The 25,537-nt window shown below is 41.2% G+C and overlaps 1 protein-coding gene across 1 annotated transcript; it reads left to right on the plus strand.

The window, feature by feature from the left end:
* Positions 1 to 608: 608 nt before the first annotated feature.
* LOC137287417 (uncharacterized) lies at positions 609 to 25,228 on the plus strand. Its single transcript, XM_067819690.1, has 12 exons — positions 609 to 1,119; positions 9,388 to 9,417; positions 11,321 to 11,477; positions 17,777 to 17,979; positions 18,585 to 18,769; positions 19,366 to 19,754; positions 20,785 to 20,878; positions 21,353 to 21,503; positions 23,021 to 23,411; positions 23,888 to 23,978; positions 24,495 to 24,594; positions 24,779 to 25,228. The coding sequence occupies exons 1-12, from the start codon at positions 1,068 to 1,070 to the stop codon at positions 25,090 to 25,092; spliced, it is 2,157 nt and encodes a 718-aa protein (XP_067675791.1). The 5' UTR covers positions 609 to 1,067; the 3' UTR covers positions 25,093 to 25,228.
* The last annotated feature ends 309 nt before the right edge of the window (positions 25,229 to 25,537 follow it).

The raw sequence follows: 25,537 nt of genomic DNA on the forward strand, positions 1-25,537 counted from the left end.
TGATGTACAGTGTGATAGGCTGCAGGGAGTCTACATCCAGCGGTTGGCTAAAATTGTACATGATTGTCGCACCTCTTATACTGTCAAATGGTCTAACGACAGCGCTACGAGAGCTTTGTGAAATGTAGCCCTGAAGCATGGAAATAATAGAAACTATTTTTAATGATATTGTTTTGACTGTGTTGATCGCTTTATTGTACTTTCGTTTTTTAGTTATTTGACATGACACTGTTGTCGGCGTGTCGGTGCATAGCAACAAAGTTGTCTTCTGTAATTGTATGCATATGCACTTTGAACCTGTCGGTCCAGTGTCGTCATTATGAGTGAGTGAGTGATGGAGCATCGTTAATCTTGTACATGACTGCATGTACAGGTACTAATATACAAACACTAAAGCGTTGATTGAATTGTTTACCTGCGGCTACATGCGGATTGCCAGATCAAGAGAAGTACTGTCGAACACATTGTGTCGAAGGGTTCGACGTTTATACTTCGTGTTATCCAGTGTTCGATCGGGATCGTGTGTTCAGACACTCCGACCTGGTTGCCACATGTTCTCGTATCCCAGTTACGTAGATTTAGGCTCATGCTGTTGGATTATCTGGTCCAGATTATTCACAAACCGCCATGCAGCTGGAATATTGGGTGCGACGAAAAACTAATCTCACTCACGCCAGTGTTCGACATAAACCGCTAGATGGTGACAAAAGAATGTTTTACTTCGGTAGAAGCATAAGTTCGATACAGCGGTGTTGAACAATTTAGCACTGGATGAGAGTCAATGGTAACTCATGGAGATTCAACTGTTTCATGACCAAAAAGTGTTATCAGACCGGTTTAATGCTGATAACGCTGAACGACTGCATACTTTATACAGATTGATATGCACAGTGTCTCACATCCGGGGTCTTAACTCACTAACTCACAGAGGGAGACTATACTAAACAGTGATGTCACTCTGCGCATACAATCTGCGCATATAACTTCAGCATTTATATCATCAGTGCACACAACCAATCCACGTCACAACCACAGAGTGTTGCGTCTGTTGTCACACTTCTCCAGCTATGAAGAGGACATCCCTGCCCCTGTTGGTCTCGATCTGCCTAACAGCCTTAGGTAAATCTTCTATGTACTCACAGAAAACATAATACTGATTGTGTTCATATATTTCGCATTATCGTTTTGTGACAATAAGACAACCACTTCTTTTCACACAGAAGGGCAACGGGTATTGGTGCTTAAATCGGATACATTTGACTCATAGACGTTGAAGAATGTTTAACTGTAAACCCAAACGTGGTTTCAGTTCTTCCTAGTAGTTTTTATTTTGTTTAATATTATGGCAAAAATTAAAAAAACCCAAAAAAACAAAACAAAACAAAAACAACAACACAGTACAGTATTTATTCGTTGGTACTGGACATGAAATATTTACCGTTGTATGTATGTTTCACAATTGTTTTCTCATTTCTTGTAATCCCAAATTAACTTTGGTTGTTTGGGGATTCAAAGTAGCAAATCGATTTAGATTTTGAGCTTTCATAGTTTCAGTATTTTGGGGTTTAATCCGCAAACGGGCTTATTGTGCATATAGCATAATGGCCGAGTACATTGCGTTTGATTCCACACACAAGGCGCATCATCATCATCATCATCCCCACTTCCATCGTCATCACCACCATCATCATCATCAATTTCGAACAGATGGCTACGACGGCAACAGTGAGTGAGTGAGTGAGTTTAGTTTTACGCCGCACTCAGCAATATTACAGCTATATGGCGGCGGTCTGTAAATAATCGAGTCTGGACCAGACAATCCAGTGATCAACAACATGAGCATCGATCTGCGCAATTGGGAACCGATGACATGTGTCAACCAAGTCAGCGAGCCTGACCACCCGATCCCGTTAGTCGCCTCTTACGACAAGCTGAGTCGCCTTTTATGGCAAGCATGGGTTGCTGAAGGCCTATTCTACCCCGGGACCTTCACGGGTCTACGACGGCAACAGTACAATACATGTATGTGTAAATGATGTATATGCGCCATACAGGGAATATACATCTTGGTGCTTCAATAAATATGATAACAGAAATTTTTGTTTTGATCGAAGTAGAAACACAATTCTAAGAAAGATACAACTAACAGAAAATCGTTCCTCCTTTGACGTCACTGCAGGGCTCTGGCGACAGAGTTACGTAACCTGTCTGTGGTTTTGTTGGCGGGCGAGAGAGAAGCAGACGGCTTTTTAACAACTTTTAATTTTAAGACTGGTGTTCCGTTATTGACTAACCACAAGTCTTTCATATGTAATGGTTAAACGGGTACAACATATGAGTTTATTCGTTCTTTAAGAGCCTATTCGAATCACTTATTCTCACCAGTTAAAGAAATATTTAAACATGGAGTTAATTACGGCTGTATTAATGTGAAATATTTTCCACAAAAATTACTGTAAGAGGACATACTCACGTAACTACGAAACGCAGTTTCATACTTTTTGGTGTATAAGAGTTAACATTGAAATCATGTACATTGCAATGCAGTTTTATCAAACATCTACGCATATCTTTTGAAATAATAGTTACAAGATATTGTCCAACAAAATATTCTTTTAAAAAAAATGTCTTTATGGCTGAATAAAAAGTGAAATATTTGGCTGAAGCTATATGTCAACACCATTCTTGATAATAATACACAACCGAAGCCTGGCCGTCTATCAACTGGCATTAGAACATTACTTCATGTGATCATCAGCTCCTTTGTGCAGAGCGTCCACCATCTGCCTGCCATACGTTTTTCAAGAGTGAATTAGCCCGTAAATATTGTAAGCCCGATCAAACATTTCTTAAGCAGTTATCTGTCTGACGCACTTTATCTCGGAGTTTTCAGTTTTCACTTTATCTCGGAGATTCTGAGGCGTGGACGTCTAACGGTGCTCCACACAAAGGTGCAAATTGGTGTACAGCCTTGTGGATGTTTTATGTCCACGAAATCCGTACACAGACCCGCGTTTCCTTTTTCTCTATCATTTATCGGTAACATTTGTAGAAGTGGAATGTCACACGTTTACTGACGGCAATCATGTGACCTGAAATTGTAAGCCAGCAATTCCATTGTTTGATATAGCTGAGACATAAACATAATGAACAATACTACCCAGCATAGATGGAATGAAATATTTACACCATATTTATCTACCGGTTGGTGGTAGTTGTCGCCTGTTTAGAAAAATAAACTTTTGTGATTTGTTAATGTCTTTTCTGGCACCCGTGGCGAGTCACCTCCTCGTGGTGGGTGCTGGGTAACGCTAAGTGCTCGCCAACCCCCCGTTGTGGACCCGGGGCATATTTGGTTCACCAATCCGTTAGCCGTGGGTTGCGGCCCTGTGTCGGTGGAGGAGGGGATCCTGGTGGTTGAGGGTAACAGGGGCCTGCAACCGTGTTCCTGTTGCTCAACACGCCACTTTGGCCCTAACTTCACCTAGACGGGAGGTTGAATAGACCCAATTCAATCAATCGGCTGGTCACGCCAAGCCCTGTGCATGGTGAATACTTTTGCACGTAGTACTGTGATTATATGATCTTGGCTTTTTTGGCTTTCAATGTACAATTTTATGTGTACTAATTTGCCTAGAGTCCCATGCCAGAAGGCGGTGGCTCATGGGCCAATCTGGCAATATTAACCTCTGAATTCTGTGTTTCTTCAGAAATGTGTCGAGGGCGAACCAGCCTGGCATTTGTTCTGTTTGATTCAACAGCTTTTCAAGTTTTTATTGGCTGGAGTATAACATCCCTGTAGCCCTGGTGGAACAGACTGGTTTCCGCTGTAACACCGTCCTTGTTGACACTCCATGGTGGGTGGGGAGCAGGGTTGTCGAACACTTTTCCTACATAATGGCTACCTCCATTCCTTCTGGTTCATCGAAGAATAAACGCCGGTTTGTTGAATCTTCGTCATCTGATGAAGGCTCATCTGACTTAGTTGACTCGTGGCCGAGATTTATTGTCATCTCATCTGCTGATGAAAACCCTCTCAAATTGAACCCCTTTGCTATTTCCAAGGACATTCACGGTGTCTGTGGAGAAGTTAAGGATGTAACGCGACTTCGAAATGGCTCTCTGTTGGTGGAATGTGCGCGTAAGCAACAATCGGACAATCTGTTGAAATTAAAACAGTTTGTGAATACACTCGTTGTTGCCTCTGTACACAGAACTCTGAATTCATGTAGAGGCATTGTCAGAGATAGGGCTCATTGTCTTTCTGACATGACTGAGGAGGACATTGTTACTGAGCTTCACAATCAAGGGGTCATCGCTATAAAGCGATTTTCCAAAAAGAAAGACGATGGCACAACAATCAAGCTCAATACGTATTTGTTCACGTTTTCACATTCCGTCCTTCCAAAATCTGTAAAAGCTGGATATTTCAACATTGGGGTGGAGGTGTATGTACCGTCTCCTCTCCGATGTTTCAAATGTCAAAAATTTGGTCATGGGGCCAAGTTCTGCCGCAACAGCTCGGTATGTTCCCGTTATGGTAGTGCACACGAACTTTCTGAGTGTACGAATGGCATTAAGTGTGCTATCTGTGATGGAGACCACTTAGCCTCATCTAAATCCTGTCCTTTTTATGAACGCGAGACAAAAATTCAACATATCAAACACACTAACAATATCTCGTATTCTTCTGCAAGAAAGTTGGTACCCCTTTCTACCACTTCGTCAAATTTATACTCAAATGAAGTCTCTTCTCGAGCTCTTGTTTCCAGACCTTCTATGATATCAAAATGATGTCAAACATCCTTATCTTGGGTCAATCAACAAGTCATAATCAGTGACACTACTCAGACTTCTCAGGTTCTGATTGATGTATCTACATCAACTTCTCAGACAGAGGCTGTAGCATCACTGCCGTCGGTAGATTTATCTTCAGCAGCGCAATGTATCGCAGAAGAGAGATCACAGAGTCAGAGTAAATCTTCAAAAAATGGCAAAAAGGAAAAGAAACAATCCAAAAGGACCAGAACCATCCAGCATTTGGAGGTGCCTTCCTCAGAATCTTCCCCTATCACGGTTCACAACCAATTTGAACCTTTAAAGATGGAGGTCAATCCGTCACTCCCAGTTAGTGGAGTTAGACCCCACTCAAAATCACGAACTCCAATTGAACCTCCATGAGCCGCTCAACTAACATCATCCAGTGGAATTGTAGAGGACTAAGGAACAATTTAAATGATTTACAGTTACTGATACAGAACAAACCATCGGCATTTTGCTTGCAAGAAACCTATTTTAGAGACACTGACCTTATGGATATAAGGCAATATGATTCTTATAATTATTTTTCTCCTCCAGGACCTAGAGCTACAGGGGGTTCTTCAATTTTGGTGAGGCAGCGTGTTATACATAGCCCTGTCCCCTTGAATACACCACTTCAAGCTGTTGCTGTCAGGCTGACTTTGAATATTGTTTTCACTTTGTGCTCAATTTATGTATCACCGTCTTTTACTCTACAACAAACAGATATTCAGGCTCTTTATGACCAGCTCCCAAAGCCATGTATCATTATGGGTGACTTTAACGGCCATAATCCACTTTGGGGTAGTTCTGATACAAACAGAAATGGGAGGATATTAGAAGATTTTCTTTCAAACAATGAACTATGTCTATTCAACAATAATTCGAAAACGTACTTACATCCTGGTATTCTTCTCTTGATTTGTCACTCACTGATGCAGATCTCTTAAATGAATTCGAATGGTCAGTTCACAATGATCTGTGTGGCAGTGATCATTTTCCGACCATTCTTCAGGCAATAGCTCCAGGTGATATCCCTCCATCCTCAAGATGGAACTTCAGTAAAGCTAACTGGCCTTTGTTCAAACTACTTTGCAAGGACAAATTAATTCCTGATCGTTTTATTGATGTTCCTGATTCGGTCCAATTATTCTCTGATGAGCTCAACAAAATAGCCGATGAATGTATTCCTAAGTCCTCTCTAAATCCACACATACGTAAACCATGGTTTACTAATGAATGTAAACAAGCTAGGAAAGCACTGAAAAAAGCTGAACATTATTTCCGCCGCCACCCAATGGTGCATAATTTAAATAAATATAAAGTGTTAAATGCTAAAGCAAGGCGCACATTTAAGCAAAACAAACGCCAGTCTTGGCAAAAATATGTTTCGAAAATAAATTCCCGAACGCCGATGTCCAAGGTATGGAACATGATCCAGAGAATAAAAGGTAAAGGTACCAAATCAACCATACATCATCTCAAAACTGGGGATCAGTTGTTAACAGATAAATCTGATATTGCAAACAAACTGGGAGAAACTCTTGCCCAACACTCTTCCTCGTCTAATTATGTTCCAAAATTTCAAAAATATCAAAAACAGCAGGAAAAGAACAAAATCAATTTTCATTCAGATAATGGGGAAGATTATAATGAAATATTTTCTATTCATGAGCTTCATACTGCTCTTGAACAATCTCACGATACTGCTACAGGAGCTGAAAACATTCATTATCAACTCCTGAAACACTTACCTGAATCCTGTTTAGAGACACTGTTGAATATTTTTGATGATATTTGGACATCTCGTAAATTTCCTCCATCCTGGCGTAATGCCATTATTGTACCCATACCTAAACCTGGCCGTGACCATACAGATCCCTCTAATTATAGGTCTATTTCCTTGACTAGCTGTGTTTGCAAAACCATGGAACGTATGGTCAATAACCGACTAACTTGGTACTTAGAGTCAAATAAGTTAATCACAAATATACAATGTGGTTTTCGTAAAAACCGCAGTACCATAGATCATTTAACAAACAGCATGCAGTGTCAATCTTTTTCGACTTAGAAAAAGCTTATGATACGACATGGAAGCATGGCATTTTAAAAGATTTACATGATTTTGGTTTACGGGGTCGTTTGCCTCAATTTATATCCGAGTTTTTAACTGACAGACAATTTCAGGTACGCGTGGGTTCTACCCTGTCTGATCATTATACTCAGGACCAGGGCGTCCCACAAGGCAGTATTTTGTCTGTCACACTCTCTAGTATTAAAATTAACAGTCTATCAAAGGTTTTAAGTGATTCAATTGATGGATCACTCTTTGTGGATGATTTTAATATTTCTTGTCGTGGAAAACATATGCATACTATTGAACGACAACTGCAGTTATGTTTAAATAAAATAGATAAATGGTGTCTCGAAAACGGCTTTAAATTTTCTAAATCCAAAACTATTTGTATACATTTTTGCCGCAAATACAAACCACATAAAGACCTTGAAATATTTTTAAATGACACTCCCATCAAAGTTGTAAAGGAGGCAAAGTTCTTGGGTATACTTTTTGACTCCCATTTAACTTTTCTTCCACACATTAAATACCTAAAAAATAAATGCTTGAAGGCACTAGATCTATTAAAAGTTGTTTCCAGTTCCAAGTGGGGAGGGGATCAATCTACCCTCCTACACCTGTATCGATCACTGGTTCGCTCGAAACTTGACTACGGCTCCATTGTGTATGGTGGAGCCTGCAAAAGCAACCTAAAAATATTAGATTCAGTCCATCATCAAGGTCTAAGACTCTGTCTTGGCTCCTTTCGAACTTCACCTGTTGACAGCCTGTATGTCGAGGCTGATGAACCATCTCTTGAACAGCGACGTATAAAATTAGCTTTACAGTATATAACAAAACTGCATTCGAATAAGTCAAATCCTGCATATAACTGTGTCTTCAATCCTCTGTATGAGGATTTACACAGTAAGAAATCTTCTCTTGTTCCGCCTCTTGGTTTAAGAATGAAACCACTTATTTTTGCTGCCGGCATTGAGCTGGATAATATAGCTCCTTCCTGTCTTCTTTCTTCTCCTCCTTGGCAGTTGGTTAGGCCACAAGTTGACCTAACATTAACTACATTTAAAAAATCAGACACTAATGAATTACAATACAAACAAGAATATAATCAACTAAAACATAAATATAGCAGTTATAAATCCTTATTTACAGATGGGTCCAAGGACGGTGGCGCAGTGGCTTGTGCCACTGTCATTGGATCCAGAAAATATCTTCTAGATTGCCCGACAACAGCTCTATTTTCACAGCTGAAGCTAACGCCATATTAACGGCTCTCAAATATATTCAAGGACATCCAAAACATAACCAGTATATAATCTATTCCGACTCTCTTTCTTGCATTCAGGCAATTAAAAACACTTCTTGCAAACATCCACTTTTAATTGAAATTATTGAATTGCATAATGAACTTGCTACTGGCCAATACGACATCGTCTTTTGTTGGTTACCCAGCCACGTTGACATTTCTGGTAACACAATGGCCGATCTTGCTGCCAAGGCAGCACTCAACAAATCTGTGACACCACTTCTTATTCCTTACACTGATTATAAAGCCACCATTAGATCGTATATCCGTGATCTGATGCAGAAGAATTGGGACACCCAGGTGGGCATAAATAAATTACATGCAATAAAACCTTCTGTTGGTTATACCTACTTGGGTTGTCAGTCACTCACTCACTCACTAATGTCTTTTCTGCAACAGTTGGTGACAAGAAAACTAGCCGATAAATTTCAATACTGACTCTTTCATATCGTAGTCTGTCCACGTTGTCGGGGTGGAAAGCTCATATTACGTTGGCTGATATTAACACACGGTGTTCGTACTGTAAATAATGTCACTTTGTCAAACCGGCAACCAGGAAGTGAAGAACTCCCTTTCTCTATTTGATATATAGTGCATATAAATCGAAACTGATTGGAAAACCTAGGGACAAACCACTAGATATCACGTTGTGACAGGACACGTCTCTGTCTTCCATATTTGGGGCCCATCAGTTGTGAAGCTCATGTCTAGTGTTCTCCGTCGTGGCATTGAAGGAATACAGCTGAACGCACCGTAAAACTATACTCATTTACTGGTAACGCCGTCGCTGGCATTACTATCGTGTTCGGACACTGCCTCATTTTGTCGCCAGAAATACTGAGGAATATTATTCCACATCTGAGTTGCCAAAATTCTTTTCGTATTACCAGAGACGATTGCATGGTTAGTTAGGCAAACAATGCGCAAGAGAGAGTGAGTTTAGTTTTAGGCCGCAGATCATATTCCAGCTATATGGTGTCGGTGAGTAAATAATCAAGTCTGGATGAGACAAGGCAATGACAAACAACATGAAGCTTCGATATGCGCAACTGGAAACCGATGACGTGTGTACCGTTTAAGCATAGTCGCCCATTGTGACAAGCATGCATTGCTGGAGACCTATCCTAAGATGGATCTTCACTGGTCCAGTACGCAAGAGAGAGAAAAGAGAAAAGAGAAAAAATATTCCTTTCGTTTGTTCCAGGTGTGGTGTCTGTCCAGTCGCTTTGTCCAGGTAAGTAGAGATACATTTGTGGTGACACAGGGAGGGACTTGTGTTTAACGCCGTTATGAGTGAACGAGTGGGTGCATTGACTTTAACACCGCTTTGAGGGAATGAGTGGGTGTGTTGAGTTTAACATGGCTTTCAGTGAATGACTGGGTGTGTTGAGTTTAACATCGCTTTGACAGAATGAGTGGGTGTGTTGAGTTTAACATCGCATTGAGAGAATGAGTGGGTGCATTGCGTTTAACACCGCTTTGGGGAATGAGTGGGTGATTGGAGTTTAACAACGCTTTAAGTGAATGAGTGGGTGTGTTGAGTTTAACATCGCATTGAGAGAATGAGTGGGTGCATTGAGTTTAAGACCGCTTCGGGGAATGAGTGGGTGATTGGAGTTTAACAACGCTGTAAGTGAATGAGTGGGTGCGTTGAGTTTAACACGGACGTGAGTGAATGACTGGGTGTGTTGAGTTTAACATCGCTTTGACAGAATGAGTGGGTGCATTGAGTTTAACATCACATTGAGAGAATGAGTGGGTGCATTGAGTTTAAGACCGCTTCGGGGAATGCGTGGGTGATTGGAGTTTAACAACGCTTTACGTGAATGAGTGGGTGCGTTGAGTTTAACATGGCTTTGAGTGAATGACTGGGTGTGTTGAGTTTAACATCGCATTGAGAGAATGAGTGGGTGCATTGAGTTTAACACCGCTTTGGGGAATGAGTGGGTGATTGGAGTTTAACAATGCTTTAAGTGAATGAGTGAGCGCGTTGAGTTTAACATCGTTTCGAGAGAACGGGTGGACGATTTGAGTTTAACAACGCTTTAAGTGAATGAGTGGGTGTGTTGAGTTTAACATCGCATTGAGAGAATGAGTGGGTGCATTGAGTTTAAGACCGCTTCGGGGAATGAGTGGGTGATTGGAGTTTAACAACGCTTTAAGTGAATGAGTGAGCGCGTTGAGTTTAACTTCGTTTCGAGAGAACGGGTGGACGATTTGAGTTTAACATCGCTTTAAGTGAATGAGTGGGTGTGTTGTGTTTAACATCGCTTTGAGAGAACAGGTGGACAATTTGAGTTTAACATTGCTTTAGGTGAATGAGTGGGTGTTGTGTTAAGGTTAACATCGCCTCGAGAGAACGGGTGGACGATTTGAGTTTAACATCGCTTTGGGTGAATGAGTGGGTGCATTGAGTTTAACATTGCTCTGAGTAAATGAGTGGGTGCAATGAGTTTAACACCGCTGTGAGTGAATAAGTATAAAATGGTCTTTAGACTGGTCTCACGAATAAGCTCAAGAGACCAGTCTCTCCTTGAATACCACAAACTAGAACTAAGTCATATGGTGACGGTTCGTTCTCTAGAGCAGGACCCTTCCTCTGGAACAATTTACCATCCATCCTTAGAGCCATATAATTTTAAAAGTCGTCTCAAGACGCACCTATTCACCTCTGCACATGCATATAGTGGACTCAGAGAGCGCTTTTGAGCAAATGTAGGGTAGACCAGTGTGTCACTTGGATTAAACCTGAAAGCACAAAACTATTGCTGGTAAGCTGAGATAATGTAATCGGAGTGAACCCGGACTTAAACACACAGTCATACTTTTCCGGTGCGCAAAGGGGCGCAACTCTACACAACTAATTGACGACTGGGTCACCCATGCTACTTCAGACAGAACAATGCATGTTCATTGTATCCACCTTGCTATATTTGGCCACATGGTACGTCCGATTCTAAGAACCCACAATGAAGCGCCTGAAAAATTGCAGCCCAACTCTTTTGGTCAATGCTTTTGATAAAACAAAAATCTCGGATTGTTTTGCTTAGCTCAACTATTAATAAACCATCGTGATATAGCTGGAACATTACTCAGTCTCTGATGGGTAATTTACTTTGGACTTGTTATTTTCACAGTCCCAGACCAGAACGTACGTCTGTTTAACGATGGCGGACCGGCTGGTATCGGGATTCTGGAGGTGAAGGACCCCGCCAATGGTTCGTGGGGGCTAGTCTGCTCTGACAACTTTGATGTGGCGGCAGCAAGAGTCGTGTGCAGGATGCTGTGTTTCAAGTAAGTATTGCCATCCTGGAGGACACTGTCTCCCTCGCCGTACCCTTGTAATGATAGTTATTACGGGGATGAACCGTGCTCAACTCGTATTGGATGACCGTGTGTTTCAAATAAGCTTTGTGTCTCCTCATGCCATTCACGAAAATCGCAGTTCGACATATCCCTCTGTTCGTTAGACACACGCTCTCTCTTCGCCTGTAGGAATAAAATGTTCTTGCGTTTTCAATGCCGGTCTTTTTGCGGTGTTTTCCTTCATTAACGCGAGTACGCTCACAACATAGTTTTCCGCTTCTCATATAAGATAAAAAGAAAGGAGAGTTTATGTAAGCACATGGCGTAGATGTGTTCAGTCATGAGCCTGGAACACAGACATACAAGGGTAGAGGAAAAAGTACGTAGACTAACTGTATTCTCGATGTCCACTGTTTTATTCTGAAGGAATCTTTACCAAAGTCATATCTAAAATTTCACATATGTGGGTGTGAGTGAGTTAATATTTATCGTCACATCGGCAATATTGCAGCCATATCGTGACAAGAACAAGTAATAATGACATTGTAGAATGAATGAATATAAAAAACTAAAACCCTGTTGACGAAGAACAGTTAAACCACTAGTATATATCACAGATATCCACTTGTTACAAGTATGTATTTTCTGTATATTTTTGTTATTACTTCAGTAATAATTGTTATTGGGTCACAACATTTAGTGTTTTGAATATTAAATATGATGGGTCACATTTCGTTTTAATAGATGGTCAACACTTTAAGGATTCAGTATTTCCGGAATTGATCTGCTCCTAGTTTTCGATGTGTTTAGTTCCGGGAGACTTATTCTAGGGCATTCTACAGTGTTGACAATGTTCGTTTGTGCCCGAACTTTCGGGAAATGGCTAAATATATATAAATAGGCTAGTTGCCGTGTTGCGACACAGACATTTCTGGAGTTTATATCATCTGCATCCGTCAAAGCCTGAATCTACATTATCTGCGGTCACACTGATCGCTGTGTTTACATTCTGCATAGCTGTTCTCTCTCACACCAAGACTTTGATGAGTTTGCTACTAAATGTATCATCTGACCCACGGACTTAGATTTTGTCTCTCTTGAATTGTATTTGTAACCAGCATTGTGAAATTGACTTGTCCCTCTGTATACCTTGCTCTCGCTGCATAATAGTACATAATTTGAACGTTTATGACTTGTCTTTGTTCTGTTTTGCTGGTTCACAAGGGGATTTCTTACATCGTGTGTCACGGTAAATTCTTAACCGTAACACACTTAAGACTAGTAATTAAATCTAAAACAGTTTAACTATAGAGGACAATACCATATAAAAATGGGCTATATATTGCCAACAACTGAAGGTAGATCACCACACTAGGGACCATGGGGACATACAGTACTTTTGTTACCGGCTTGGACCCTAGCTGGATTTACACCATCCCCTCAGTCGTTAGCAATTTAGGCACATCTAGCCATACATTTAAAAGGACATATATACTACGATTAAATTAGTGGAGAGTTTGAAGTTACTTTGAATGTTTGTGGACTTACGTACCGTCTCAGGAGAACAATTTTACAGTACTTTAACCCCCTTGAGGATACAGCCACTAACAATCTTAGTTATCAATTTAAACCTCTAATCATAAAATATTTATCTATTTACAAGTCAGTTATCTAATCTAATTCTTTTAAAATGCAAGAATTAAACGAGTATCTATTTACAAGTCAGTTATCTAATCTAATTCTTTTAAAATGCAAGAATTAAACGAGTACTTGTGTTACTTTATAGTTTGTGATTTGAAATATTTATGCCTTGTGATGGAATATTCGACAGAGTCAAGCAAGGCATGCTAGACCGTGATTATTTCATCACAAGGGATGCAGAACGGAGGATCCTCACCTTTCAATGGGTATTCATGAGTGTATCTCGTATGGCCAATACGACATCGCTGCATGATGACCTCTTCAAATCTAGGCTGACAAACCAAGTAGGTATAACCAATATAAGGTCTTATTGCATGTAATGTATTAATGCCCACGTGGGTGTCCCTCTTCTTCTTCATCAGATCATGGATGTAAGATCTAATGGCAGCTTTATCGTCAGTGGTGTCAAAGATTTGTTGAGTGGTGCCTTGGCAGCAAGATCGACCATTGTGTTCCCAGAAATGCCTAGGTGGCTGAGTAACCAACAAAAGATGATGTCGTGTTGGCCAGAAGCAAGATCAGTATGCAATGCAATGATTTCAATTGAAAGTGAATGTTTGCAAGAAATATTTTTAATAGCGTGAAGGGAAGATGAGAGTCTGAATAGATTATATACTGTTTATGATTAGCGTGTCTTTGAACATATTTAAGAGCCGTTAATATGGCGTTAGCTTGAGCTGCGAAAATAGAACTGCTATCCAGTAATCGAGAAGATACTGTTCTGGATCCATTGACTGTGGCACAAGCTACTGCGCCACCGTCCTTGGACCCGTCTGTAAATAAATATTTATATGCATTATATCTAGTACATAATTGATGACATTCTTGTTTATATTGTAGTTCATTAGTTTCTGACTTTTTACATGTGGTTAATGTTAGGTCCACTTGGGGCCTAACCAGTTGCCAAGGAGGAGAAGAAACACGGGAAGGAGCTATATTATCCCGCTCAATACCGGCAGCAAACATAAGTGATTTTATTCTTAAACCAAGAGGCAGAACTAGAGAGATTTCTTATTGTGTAAATCCTCATAGAGAGGATTGAAAACACAGTTATATGCAGGGTTTGACTCTTTGGAATATAGTTTTGTTATATACTGTAAAGCTAATTTTATACGCCACTGTTCAAGAGATGGTTCATTAGCCTCGACGTACAGGCTGTCAACAGGTGCTGATCGAAAGGAGACAAGACAAAGTCTTTGACCTTGATGATGGACAGAATCTAATAGTTTTAGGTTGCATTTGCAGGCTCCACCATATACAATTGAGCCATAATCAAGCTTCGAACGGACAAGTGATCTATTTAGATGAAGAAGGGTGGCTTGACCACCTCCCCACTTTGAATTAAACATGACCTTCAATAACGCCTTCATTTAGTTTTTAGGGATTTGATATGCGGAAGAAAAGTTAAATGGGAGTAGAAGATCAGACCTAAGAACTTTGCTTCCTTAACAACTTTGATGGGAGTGCCATTTAAAAACAATTCTGGGTCTTTACGTGGTTTATATTTACGACAGAAATGTATACAATACGTTTTTGATTTAGAAAATTTAGAGACACGATTTATTTATTTTGTATAAACACAGTTCCAATTGCCGTTCAAAAGTATGCATATTTTTCCCACGACAAGAAATATTAAAATGATCCACAAAAGTGAAGCATCAACGGAATCATTTAAAACTTCAGCTAAACTATTGATGTTGATACTAAATAAAGTGACAGGCAAAATACTGCCTTGTGGGAAACCCTGATCCTGATGATAATGATCAGATAGGGTAGAACCCACTCGGACTTGAAACTGCCTGTCAATTAAAAACTGTGATATAAACTGAGGCATACGGACCCATAAACCAAAGTCATGTAAATCTTTTAAGATGCCGTGGCTCCAGTGGTGGTGGTATCATAAAAAGATCGACACTGTGTAGTGCTTGATGATAAAGGCGTTCTTAACAAATGATTCCAGTCGACCTAAATGGTCAACGATACACTGAATTTTACAAAACCACATTGGATATTTGTGATTATATTATTAGATTCCAGGTACAAATTAATCTGTTATTGACCATGCGTTCCATGGTCTTGCAAACACAGCTAGTCAAAGAAATGGGCCTATAATTTGATGGATCGGTATGGTCACGTCCAGGTTTGGGAATAGGTATAACTATGGCATCACGCCAGGATGAAGGGAATTTACCAGATGTCCAAATTTCATCGAAAATATTTAGTAGTGTCTCTAAACAAGATTCCGGTAAGTGTTTTAGGAGTTGATAATGTATACCATCGGTTCCTGTAGCAGTATTATGGGATTGTTCAAGAGAAGTAGGAAGATCATGAATAGGAAAGATTTTGTTATAATCCGCCCATTATCTGAATGAAAATTGAAAATTTTGTTCTCCTGCTGTTTTTGGTATCTTTGAAATTCAGGAATATAATTAGCTGAAGAAGGATGTTTCGCAAGTGTTTCACCCAGTTTATTTGCGATGTCAAATTTATCAGTCAGCAATTGATCTCCTGATTTGAGATGGTGTATGCTTGATTTGCTACCCTTACCTTTTATTTGGATCATGTTCCATACCTTTGACGTTGGCGTTCGCGAATTTTTGTTCGAAACATGTTTGGCGTTTGGTTTGTTTAAAAGTACGCCGAGCTTTTGCATTAAGTATGTTATATTTATTTAAATTATGGACCTTTGGATGACGACGGAAATATTGCTCAGTCTTCTTCCGTGCCTTCCTAGCTTGTTTGCAGTCTGCAGTAAACCAAGGTTTACGTATGTGAGGAATAATAGAGGATTTCGGAATACATTCAACAACTATTTAGTGAAGCCTATCGGAAAAGAGCTGTACTGAGTAAAATTCCATCTCTGAGGGGTAGATGGCACATCATTCTGTGTGTCAGTTGTTGAAGTTACTGCACAGAGCGAGTAGAGAAGTTTTTGTTGATTGGTGATCCAGCTAATTGCTGTCTGACATTCACTTTTTGGATGGACGTAGAAACTTCGACAGAGTATGGCTTCGTTAAATTGTTGCTTTGTGTCTGGTCCACAAAACAATTTCTTGGTTTCAGAAAACGAAATGTTGTTTTTATATTTGATTTTGATAATCCTAGATGCTTTCTCAAGCACTAGACATTGCTTAGAGTAAGATATACGCTCACCACTACAGTTTGCACATTTTATGGCATTTGTACAGTCTCATGATTTCCATTGCAGCGGGAACAAAGTGGGGAGTTGTTACAAGAACTTGCCCCATGACCAAAATGTAGAGCAAATGTAGAGACTGCTGCCTCTTAGCACATTCAGTCAACAAAGATCCAAAACGTAGATGAGTGATGAGGACCACGATTGCAGGTTCCTACTGCTCTCAACCACCAGATTACCGTCCTCCACCAACACGGGACGCAACCCTCGGGAAGTAGGTTGTCCGATTCGGTTTCTCCTTGCGACCAGAAATTGGGGGGGGGGGGGGGGTCTCTGGACCTAGTTGACCCCGATCCACACGGGGTTTTGAACAGCTCCTAGCTTTACCCAGCACCCACCACGAGGAGATGACTGTTCATGGCTGCCACGTATGTGGGTGAAGGTTTTAACAATATATTAGCCATCACATCACATTGGGGTATAAAACTGCAGAAAATGGAAATTGATCTCTCATTTGGACAAAATGGTATACCCTCAGTGTATATCACAGAAAGCATCAGCATAGTGTGACTTTCCGTCATTATTAACAGTCCCAGATTTGGACTGCTCAATTTATATTTAGTCGAGGGCTGTTTTAGGACTCCCCCGTTTCAGTTTTCCAAAAACGTTGTGTAAAGATATTCAAGCTGGTACTGTTTATGATGCATTTATTGTAGATTTTGGGGGGTTTTAATGTACCGCGATAAGAGTTCAAACGAAATGGGGATTGTCAGGCTGGAACATAGCAAAAAAAGTTTTTGAGCTTGACAGATATGTCAAAAAATAAAGCATAAAAATAAGCGGATTTGTATCGTTCTCTTCGTGATTCTACACATCTTTGATCGTCCCTCGTAGATGTGGTGGGATGCCAATCCATATAATGATTGTCTTAGGAAGGAAGCCCTCTAGGAAGGTGTACTAGACGTACTGAATGAGAAGTGACAAATATACGTAATACACCCGTTCAGTATTGTGTCGGATTCGCGATATTGCTGTGATGGAGCAAAGTGTGACGAGCATCACTTAATAACTATCACACTGGTTGACTAGTATCACTACACAACTATCACACTGGTTGACTAGTATCACTACACAACTATTACACTGGTTGAAGAGTATCGCTATCTAACAATCAAACTGGTTGAAGAGTATTGCTACATAACTGTCATACTGGTTGAAGAGTATTGTTACATACATATGACACTGGTTGACGATTATTTCCACATACATATGACACTGGTTGACGATTATCGCTACATAATTATCACACTAGCTGACGATTATCGCTACATAACAATCACACTGGCTGACTAGTATCGCTACATAACTATCACACTGGTTGACTAGTATCGCTACATAACGATCACACTGGTTGACGATTATCGCTGCATAACTATCACACTGTTTGCAGTGAGACATATGCCACTCCCATGATGTTACAACACCAAACGCTACCGCAAGGGCTTAGAGTAATGTACAGACCGTCCTGTCACGGAGGAGAGTCGAGCCTACTGACTGAGTGCAAGCACTCCAACGTCGATGGCTGCACTGACGCCGTGTACATGACGTGTCTTGAAGACAACCCCTGTCACCCTGAACACTGTGTGTCTGAACGTGAGTATATTAACTCCTGTGACCTTGGACACTATGTGTCTCAACGTGAGTATATGCACCCTGTCACCCTGAACACTGGGTGTCTGAACATGAGTATATGTGTTACAGTCAGATTGTGAAATCAGTCATTTCATGAAATGACTAAGAGGGTCAGTCATTTTGTTAAATTATACTGATTGTTGTTGCACAAAATAACACAAAATAGTTGACCCTCACAGCCATTTCACGAAATGATTGAAATGTTTAGTCATTTCATAATCTTACTGTGAAAAAGAATATGCAGCCTGTCACCTTCAACACTGAGTTTCAATGTGAGTATATGTACCCAGTCACTCAAAGCACTCTGCCTGAAGTGAGTTTATATAACCTGTCACCTTGAACACTGTGTGTTTCAACACGAGAATACGTAACCTATCACCCTGAGCACTGTGTCTGAAAGCGAGTATAAGAAGAATAAACTGAAACTTACAGAGCATGTTTGTGTGTAATGCCTGTCGACCAGATATACAAAATTAACTGTCGCACTGTCATTGTAGGTGATATATGTATTTCTCTTCAACTCTTGAAGTAGAAAAGTGTGTTTTAGTGAGATATTGTTTCCACAGCTGATGCCCCGGATATCTCGTGCAACGACACGCACATGAGAGTGAAAGAGAAGGATCCCACACCAATCCACATCTCATTGATGGCTTCTGGCTGCCCCATCAACACTTACCATAACGACCCTGGGTCTGGAGATAACGTTGTGTCGGCTGTCATCCCTTTAAATACATGTGGTGTCAAGACGTCGGTAGGCGAATCCAGTCTCCCATATGGCAATTTAGTTTGCTGATACAGTTTATGCCTAATGATAAATATTAAGTTGGACGTTTAGAATGTGCACACATTGCGCTACAATACAATCAGAAGGTAACATACGCCAGAACATGCATTGTGGGTTTGACGATTTTGTGAGAGGTGCTGTTAAAAAGATAGGTTTCCTACCAAGGTTTAGAACTTGCGAAATTCAGAAAGTTTAATACTGACATAAAGAGAATTCGACGAGAACTGCATGTCTGAAAGATCGGAAAAGGGGGCTCTTAACAGGAGCTGTTTCTTGGATCGAAGAGTTATGGTTGGGGTGTATTCTGTCAGATCAGTGACTTTAGTGAGACAAAGTGGCAAACTGTGTAGACACTTACAGACAATGCAGATGAGCTTTACGTCAACACGAAATGTAAGATGGAGTCAGTGTAAGGATTTGAGAAAAGGAGTTATATCTTTCCCTTCTTAGTTATGTCTAAAAGACATTCTTTGCTGAATAACGCTTATTGTCCCAAAACGAGGAAAGTAAACAAAGGCCAAAATAATTTTGTACAGTCTACCGAAAGTTGTATTTACTTTCAGGGAAATGAGACTCATCTGTTCTATGAGACCAAGCTGATTCACAGTCCAGTGAGTGACAGCGATGGTATAACACGGAGAGGAGCGTATGTCGTGGATGCCATGTGCGCCTTCGAAAGAGAACGAGACGTTAACTTTGGCGTTGAAATTGTCACTCAAGCAATTAGCGTTGTTGGCAAGGGGGAGTTTCGTTTCAAGATGTACTTGTGGAAATCAGACCATTTCCCCGAGCGCAAAAGCAGTACAGTTAGCCTCCACGTTAACGACTTCTTGAACGTCACTGTGGACCTCATCACTGAGAACCGCGATCTAAAAGTGGTGGTGCCAGACTGCTGGGTTGTTCCAGAACCTATCACTCCCCATGGGCAGCAAGTTGATCTAATCAAGAACGGGTACGTCTTCTATTCGTTATTAGAACATAATTATACATTTGAAGGTATTCAGTTGGGATTTTAGATTTTGCTGGAGCTGAATGTGCTAGAGTGAACAGCAGTATTTTGGATTGATGTACGACAGTTTGTACTGACTTGTGGTGGTTTGTGCATTAGCACGGTACAGGTATGGTTCCGGGTGTGTTGCGGAGAGTATTGGAGTATGATGCTACGAACTTATGTTTGTTGGTATGTGCTCTTCTGTGCTTGAGTGTGCTTGTATGTATAGGCGCTTTGTGGATTGTGCAGGAAAGTGCTGGACTAAAGTGCGTGTATGCTTGAGTGTACCTTAGTGTGTAAGTTGTATGTTGGCGTATGCTGGAGTTATCTAGTGTAAGCTGCGGCGTGCTGTTGTCTGCTTGTGTATGCTGGTGTGAGCTGGCGTAAGCTGTTGTGTGCTGGTGTTTGATGGTGTGAGCTGGAGTTTGCTGGAGTTTGTTGGTCTGTGCTAGTGTGATTTGGAGCTAGCCGGAGTTAGCTGGTGTAAGCTGGTGTGAACTGGTGTAAAGTGGTTTGAGCTGGTGTGATCTAGGGCGTGTTGGTGTGTGCTTGTGTGTGGTGGAGGTAGCTAGTGTGAACATAGGGGTAACTGGAGTTACCTGGGAGTGCTCGATTATGCAGGTCTGTGCCGGAAAAACAAGCGCGCGTTTATCATTGATTATGTAGTGACATCATAGTATTTACAAGCGGTGTGGCAGAGTCACGTGTTATACCTGTGAAAATCGCAGGGCCACTGTATAGATACGTCACAATGTTGTGGAACAAATGTTTGTGCACTTCTAGATTCGTGATGACTTGGGGGTAGAATTATTCCTCAGCCACCCATGCTTGTATTTAGAAACGACGAACCGGATCGATTTTAAATTTTGAAACAAATACTTGTAAAACAAATGGCGCTATATATTTTCCCGAGGGTGCACCATTAAACACGCAGAGAAGTGCAGTGCTGTGATCCAGCTTTGCCCACAGATTGTCTCCACTTTTGTTCCAGGACAATTCAAGAGAAGACTTTGATCGGGTACCGCGTAAATGACACAAGGTTTGGATTCAAATACAGAGTCTTCCAGTTCGGGGTCATCAACAAGGTAATATGCCTACACGTTGTTACCATTTACAAGTAGGACACATAATCAACTATACGAACCTCTATACGTTAATGTGGCATCGAGGGAACACAATATTCTTAAAGAACGTGCTGTCCCTTACACTTTGTAGTCCTTGCAATGTTCAAGCTATATGGCCGCGCTGTGTATAAATAATCGACCCTGGACCAGACAATCTTGTGATCAAGAGCATGAGCATTGATCTCTGCACCTGGGCATGTGTATACCCAGTGACCCTGACAACTCGATCCCTCTAGTTGCCTGATAATTACATGTTGATAATGGTACGGCTAGGTGCAATCTTTTTGAAATCATAGCTAATTTGTCTGTTACATTCTGCATGTGAACATTGGTGAACTGAATTAATATTCCTTGACATTTGCCCAACGCCATAGCTTTAACTGACATAACATGACCATGCGATGATTAACAATGCTATTCTTGTATCTGTTGTAGATAAGAATTTACTGCAGGGCGATTGCCTGTGACAAGGAGGTACTTAGTACTACCTGCCTGAAGCAACATAACAACCGCAGGAAGAGGGAGACCCATGACGACATTCTCACCACGACTGTAGTCATAAACCCAGTTGATTCTGTTGACAACTGTGAGTTGATACACATATGTCTTCCCTTGTGTCTGTCCAATTTCATTTCACAGTTGTAAACTGCATCGGAGAGACACGAATGCCGCAGTTTTGCACTACAAACATTACACTGGCACCATTTTGATATTGAGCAGAATTTGTACTATTCTCGTATTCACTGTGACGCAATAATACAAAACACTTTTGTTATTTGTGACGACGTCTCGAAACCTGCTTACTGAGCATACATAGTGTGACCGCCATGTACATGAAGAGATATGAAACTTATATTAACTCTCTACAAAGTTTCGACACAGACGCAGGAGCCCAACGTAATTACCATGTAGGTGTGTAAGAGATGGTTCAGGATGGTTGTTGTGTTAATGCTATGGTTAATCTATGTTCCGGGCTCCCATGGCAGCCCCGTTTCCTTGAAACATCGTGCCCCGTGGGATTTTGGCGATTTTGTTATCCAAGGTCAAGTTTTCCCACGGTCTCCCACAGTATCCATGATGGGCCACTGAGAAAACGGGTTGCTGAGTCCCAGAAGCTGATAGGTGTACTACAGCTCGGCCCGAAGTCCACTAAATTACGTTTCCTCCCGACCTGTCGCGTTCTGATGACTTCCCTCACGTTTCTCACGGTTTGATCAGGGTTCTGACACGTCTGGGGCGTTCTGTCAGACTTTCTACGGTTGAAACATTAAGGCCAGTGAACGTTGAAAAACGTTTGTTCCTACGGTATTAGAACAAGTCCTCTCAAGCAACAGCAGCCATTGTATCTCGCTGGCTCTATAGACCGTCAAACTCCTAGATGCATCGTGATAGGACGGGACAAATGGGCCACCAGCACCCTTGCTTGTCGTGAGAACCGTGACAAACGGACAGCAAGGGTTAAACAGTCGAGACAAAACGCCAAACGTGGGCGAACGTTACAAAACCTGAAAGGACCGTGATATGCCGCTTTGCTTCGATCTGTTACGTGCTGTCACGTCTTGTTGTCCCATGCAGGTCGAAATGGACAATGTGCACCTTTGTGTTGAGCATAGTACATGGCAACATGGCACTAAGATAATACTATGGCTTAGTACGTTAATCACCATGGCCCAGTAGAACTACGTTCATGGCCGCAAGCTGTGACCGCTCCTTAGTGTCTTGGCGGTTAAGCTGCAGGTACGAGTGTGATGACGGAGGTCGGGTGGAGGTGGGTGTGATACGATCTAGCCATGTGGGGATGAACGTTTTGATTCTTTAGTTTGTGGTCTGTTAGAGACAAATAATGTTTCATATTACCTTCTGATATCTTTATATTCACTTCAGACAAACATCCGTCATTCAATTTATCAACAAATCTCTTTTCAAGCTGTTTGAATACAGACTACTGTTTGAAATGATTTGTCTACATTCAAAAGTTTATGCAATCTATAAATAATGGGAATCAATGACATAAGTAAGCCGTATCTGGTCACATCCTCATTTTACTGACACTTAATAAAATGTTTAACTTGTCTCATGAATTTATCACTGATGCCCCTCAAGATCCGATACGTCACGGAGTCCCAGCTGTCCGAAAGAAGAGTAAGCATCCAAGTGAAGAAAAGAGCAGTCTTTACAGAAGCCAGACGGAAGCCCCACCATCGCTACTATTTCCTGATCTGACCCCCACACCAGCACACACCAAAACAGCAGGTACACGTGTTGAGCACTTATCACCTCTGACCAAACCAGTGATGCACTTGGCACTTTGGAAAACAGCTGACCTGATCTCAGACCTCGGACCCCGTCCCAACCTTTATCGGAATCAGACGGTCTACATGACCTTGGAAACAGAACCAAGTATGTCGGAGTTGCACCAGAATATTCATATTACAACATGCCGGATGCACCCTTGGAACGATGACAAACTATCTGTTGAGCTTCTAAGAAACGGGTACGTGCCAGTAGGCTGTCGAAGTAGGGCAGTTGCAAATCTTTGAATATCCTGAAACTATATCCTTTGTGCTTGTGCCCATAGCCTATTCGTGATCTATAATTGCCTTGTGAGGTCCTTGTGGATATGTGTCCTGATAATGTAGGTCCTCTTGGCATCTGTCATTGTTCCAATAAGTCTATCATTGTCAATATTGAAAATCGCGGAACCATAAATACAAGACTACTATTGTTAGTCGTATCCACCACAGATGTACACGCTTATCATAATAAGACCGTTGTCATTGTGAGTCACCATTGATCTGAAATTAAGTTAAACATGTCAAAGTAGGTCAGCGCTGACCTAAAACTGCCCTTCAGTTATAGCCGTCACTGTGTTGCAAGCATGGAACAGATAGTGTCAATAGAATTTTAAGGTTGTCATTATAGAGGCACGTTACACTCGTACCTACATGTATATCTATGTATGTTCCTCAGCATTCCCAGCGAGGATACGCTTACCATGAGGAGACGCGGAGACCGCATTGTGCTGGAATTCAAGACACCGCCCCAACTACAGGTTTCCTTCGTAAGGATTGACCTAAGTACACGTGCTCTGTATATGAACTACCCACCAAGTATAGCAGCTCTTTGTTGTTCATACAGAAGAAGAATGGCATTGTCTGTCGAGTATAGCTCGTCCTGGTTATCGTTATTATGAATAACTGTTTAACAGTAATCAATGTTAAGTGTCGGTGTATAGTATTTGGTGTTTCACGGACGTTTCCTCCTCGCCCCGCCACCCTTGTCCACGTTAGAAACGATCCCTGATCTATCCACGAAGTGCCTGAAGTTTACTATGCACTTACGCATCCATAAGAATATTGCTTAGAACCGGAAACCGATGAGCCTGAGTTCTAATCCAGTATTCGACTTGATTTAATCTAGTTGCATCATATAGTGCTCACAGATTGCTTGAACATGGGGACGACACGAGATCTGCACTACGTCTGGATTTCCTCTCTCACACATTTTTATATTACTAATACTGTTCACATATAACAAATACTCACTTACCTATTTCATTCACGTCTCTTTGGTACAGTTCGTGATCTCCTGCAAGGCCCACATATGCTACCAGGATCGTCCCATGATGTGTTCAGAGGACACGGAAGCTACGACAACAGTCATCTCACCTGTCGACTGTACGTACTCTTCAACAGCTGTAAATCTTATACCCACGAATATCAGCAAATGTCACTGATGACATTCTTTGAACAAAATGCTGTAGGAATGATATTTTACATAAGGAATGTGTGATATTAAAATCCAAAATGCAGATCTGGTCTTACATTTCATAAGATTTCATACCAGTGCAACCTTTTACAGATCCTTTGTCAAACCCAGCCACACAAAGGTGGGTTGCTGGAAAGCATGATAGGGTCTTCACAACACTCGCTGCACAAGCTGACGTCTCAAAGAAGCCTTCAATGAGATTCTTTCCGAAGATTCCCGCCCCAAAAGAGGCCGAGGAGGACGTGCTAAGCATCTTGCCATCAGCTGGGGAGTTAGAAAACCCAGAACTTATGCCACCAGCACGCCTAGCAGGAAACCCTCCTCCAGCTAGTGGTCTGGGCAGTCTACCCAGTGGCACACTGCTTGTACATATGTCAGTATTACTGGTGTATGCAGTTTTCATGTAGATGTGTCTTGTCTGTTCCATATAAACTACACAAAACAAGTTAGTATCCTTGCAAACATATCATGTATATATAAGAAATGCACGGTAATTGTTTTGCAGTTGCAGAAATAAATACAAGGAATATATTTATCTCAAAATGACTTATTTCTTTTGAGGATTCAGTACAAAGACAAGTGGCTCATTCTGCCAGTAAATGTACATATAAGCTGTCGTGGTTGCTCAGAAATGAAGTGTCTCATAGATAATTATTTGTTTAGCTAAACTGCAGGGTGACGTCAGGGGAACAATTTTCTGAGGTGGCTGGACTGTGCGATGCTTGTGCTGGTTGTTATGGTGGTCAACACTGATATACCCCTCTGTGTGTATGGATAGATACTGCACCACTTGTTAGATGAGGCAACTATAAAAAAAACCCCCCAAAACATGCAGAGATCAGATATGAATCT

This window comes from Haliotis asinina, chromosome 1 (assembly GCF_037392515.1).
Source record: "Haliotis asinina isolate JCU_RB_2024 chromosome 1, JCU_Hal_asi_v2, whole genome shotgun sequence".
Classification (NCBI taxonomy): Eukaryota; Metazoa; Mollusca; class Gastropoda; order Lepetellida; family Haliotidae; genus Haliotis; species Haliotis asinina.

Coding starts and splice junctions, on each gene's coding strand:
- LOC137287417 (XM_067819690.1), top strand. CDS start 1,068: ATGAAGAGGACATCCCTGCCCCTGTTGGTCTCGATCTGCCTAACAGCC. Junction 9,418..11,320: donor TGTCCAGTCGCTTTGTCCAG/GTAAGTAGAGAT, acceptor TTATTTTCACAG/TCCCAGACCAGAACGTACGT. Junction 11,478..17,776: donor TGCAGGATGCTGTGTTTCAA/GTAAGTATTGCC, acceptor CACTGTTTGCAG/TGAGACATATGCCACTCCCA.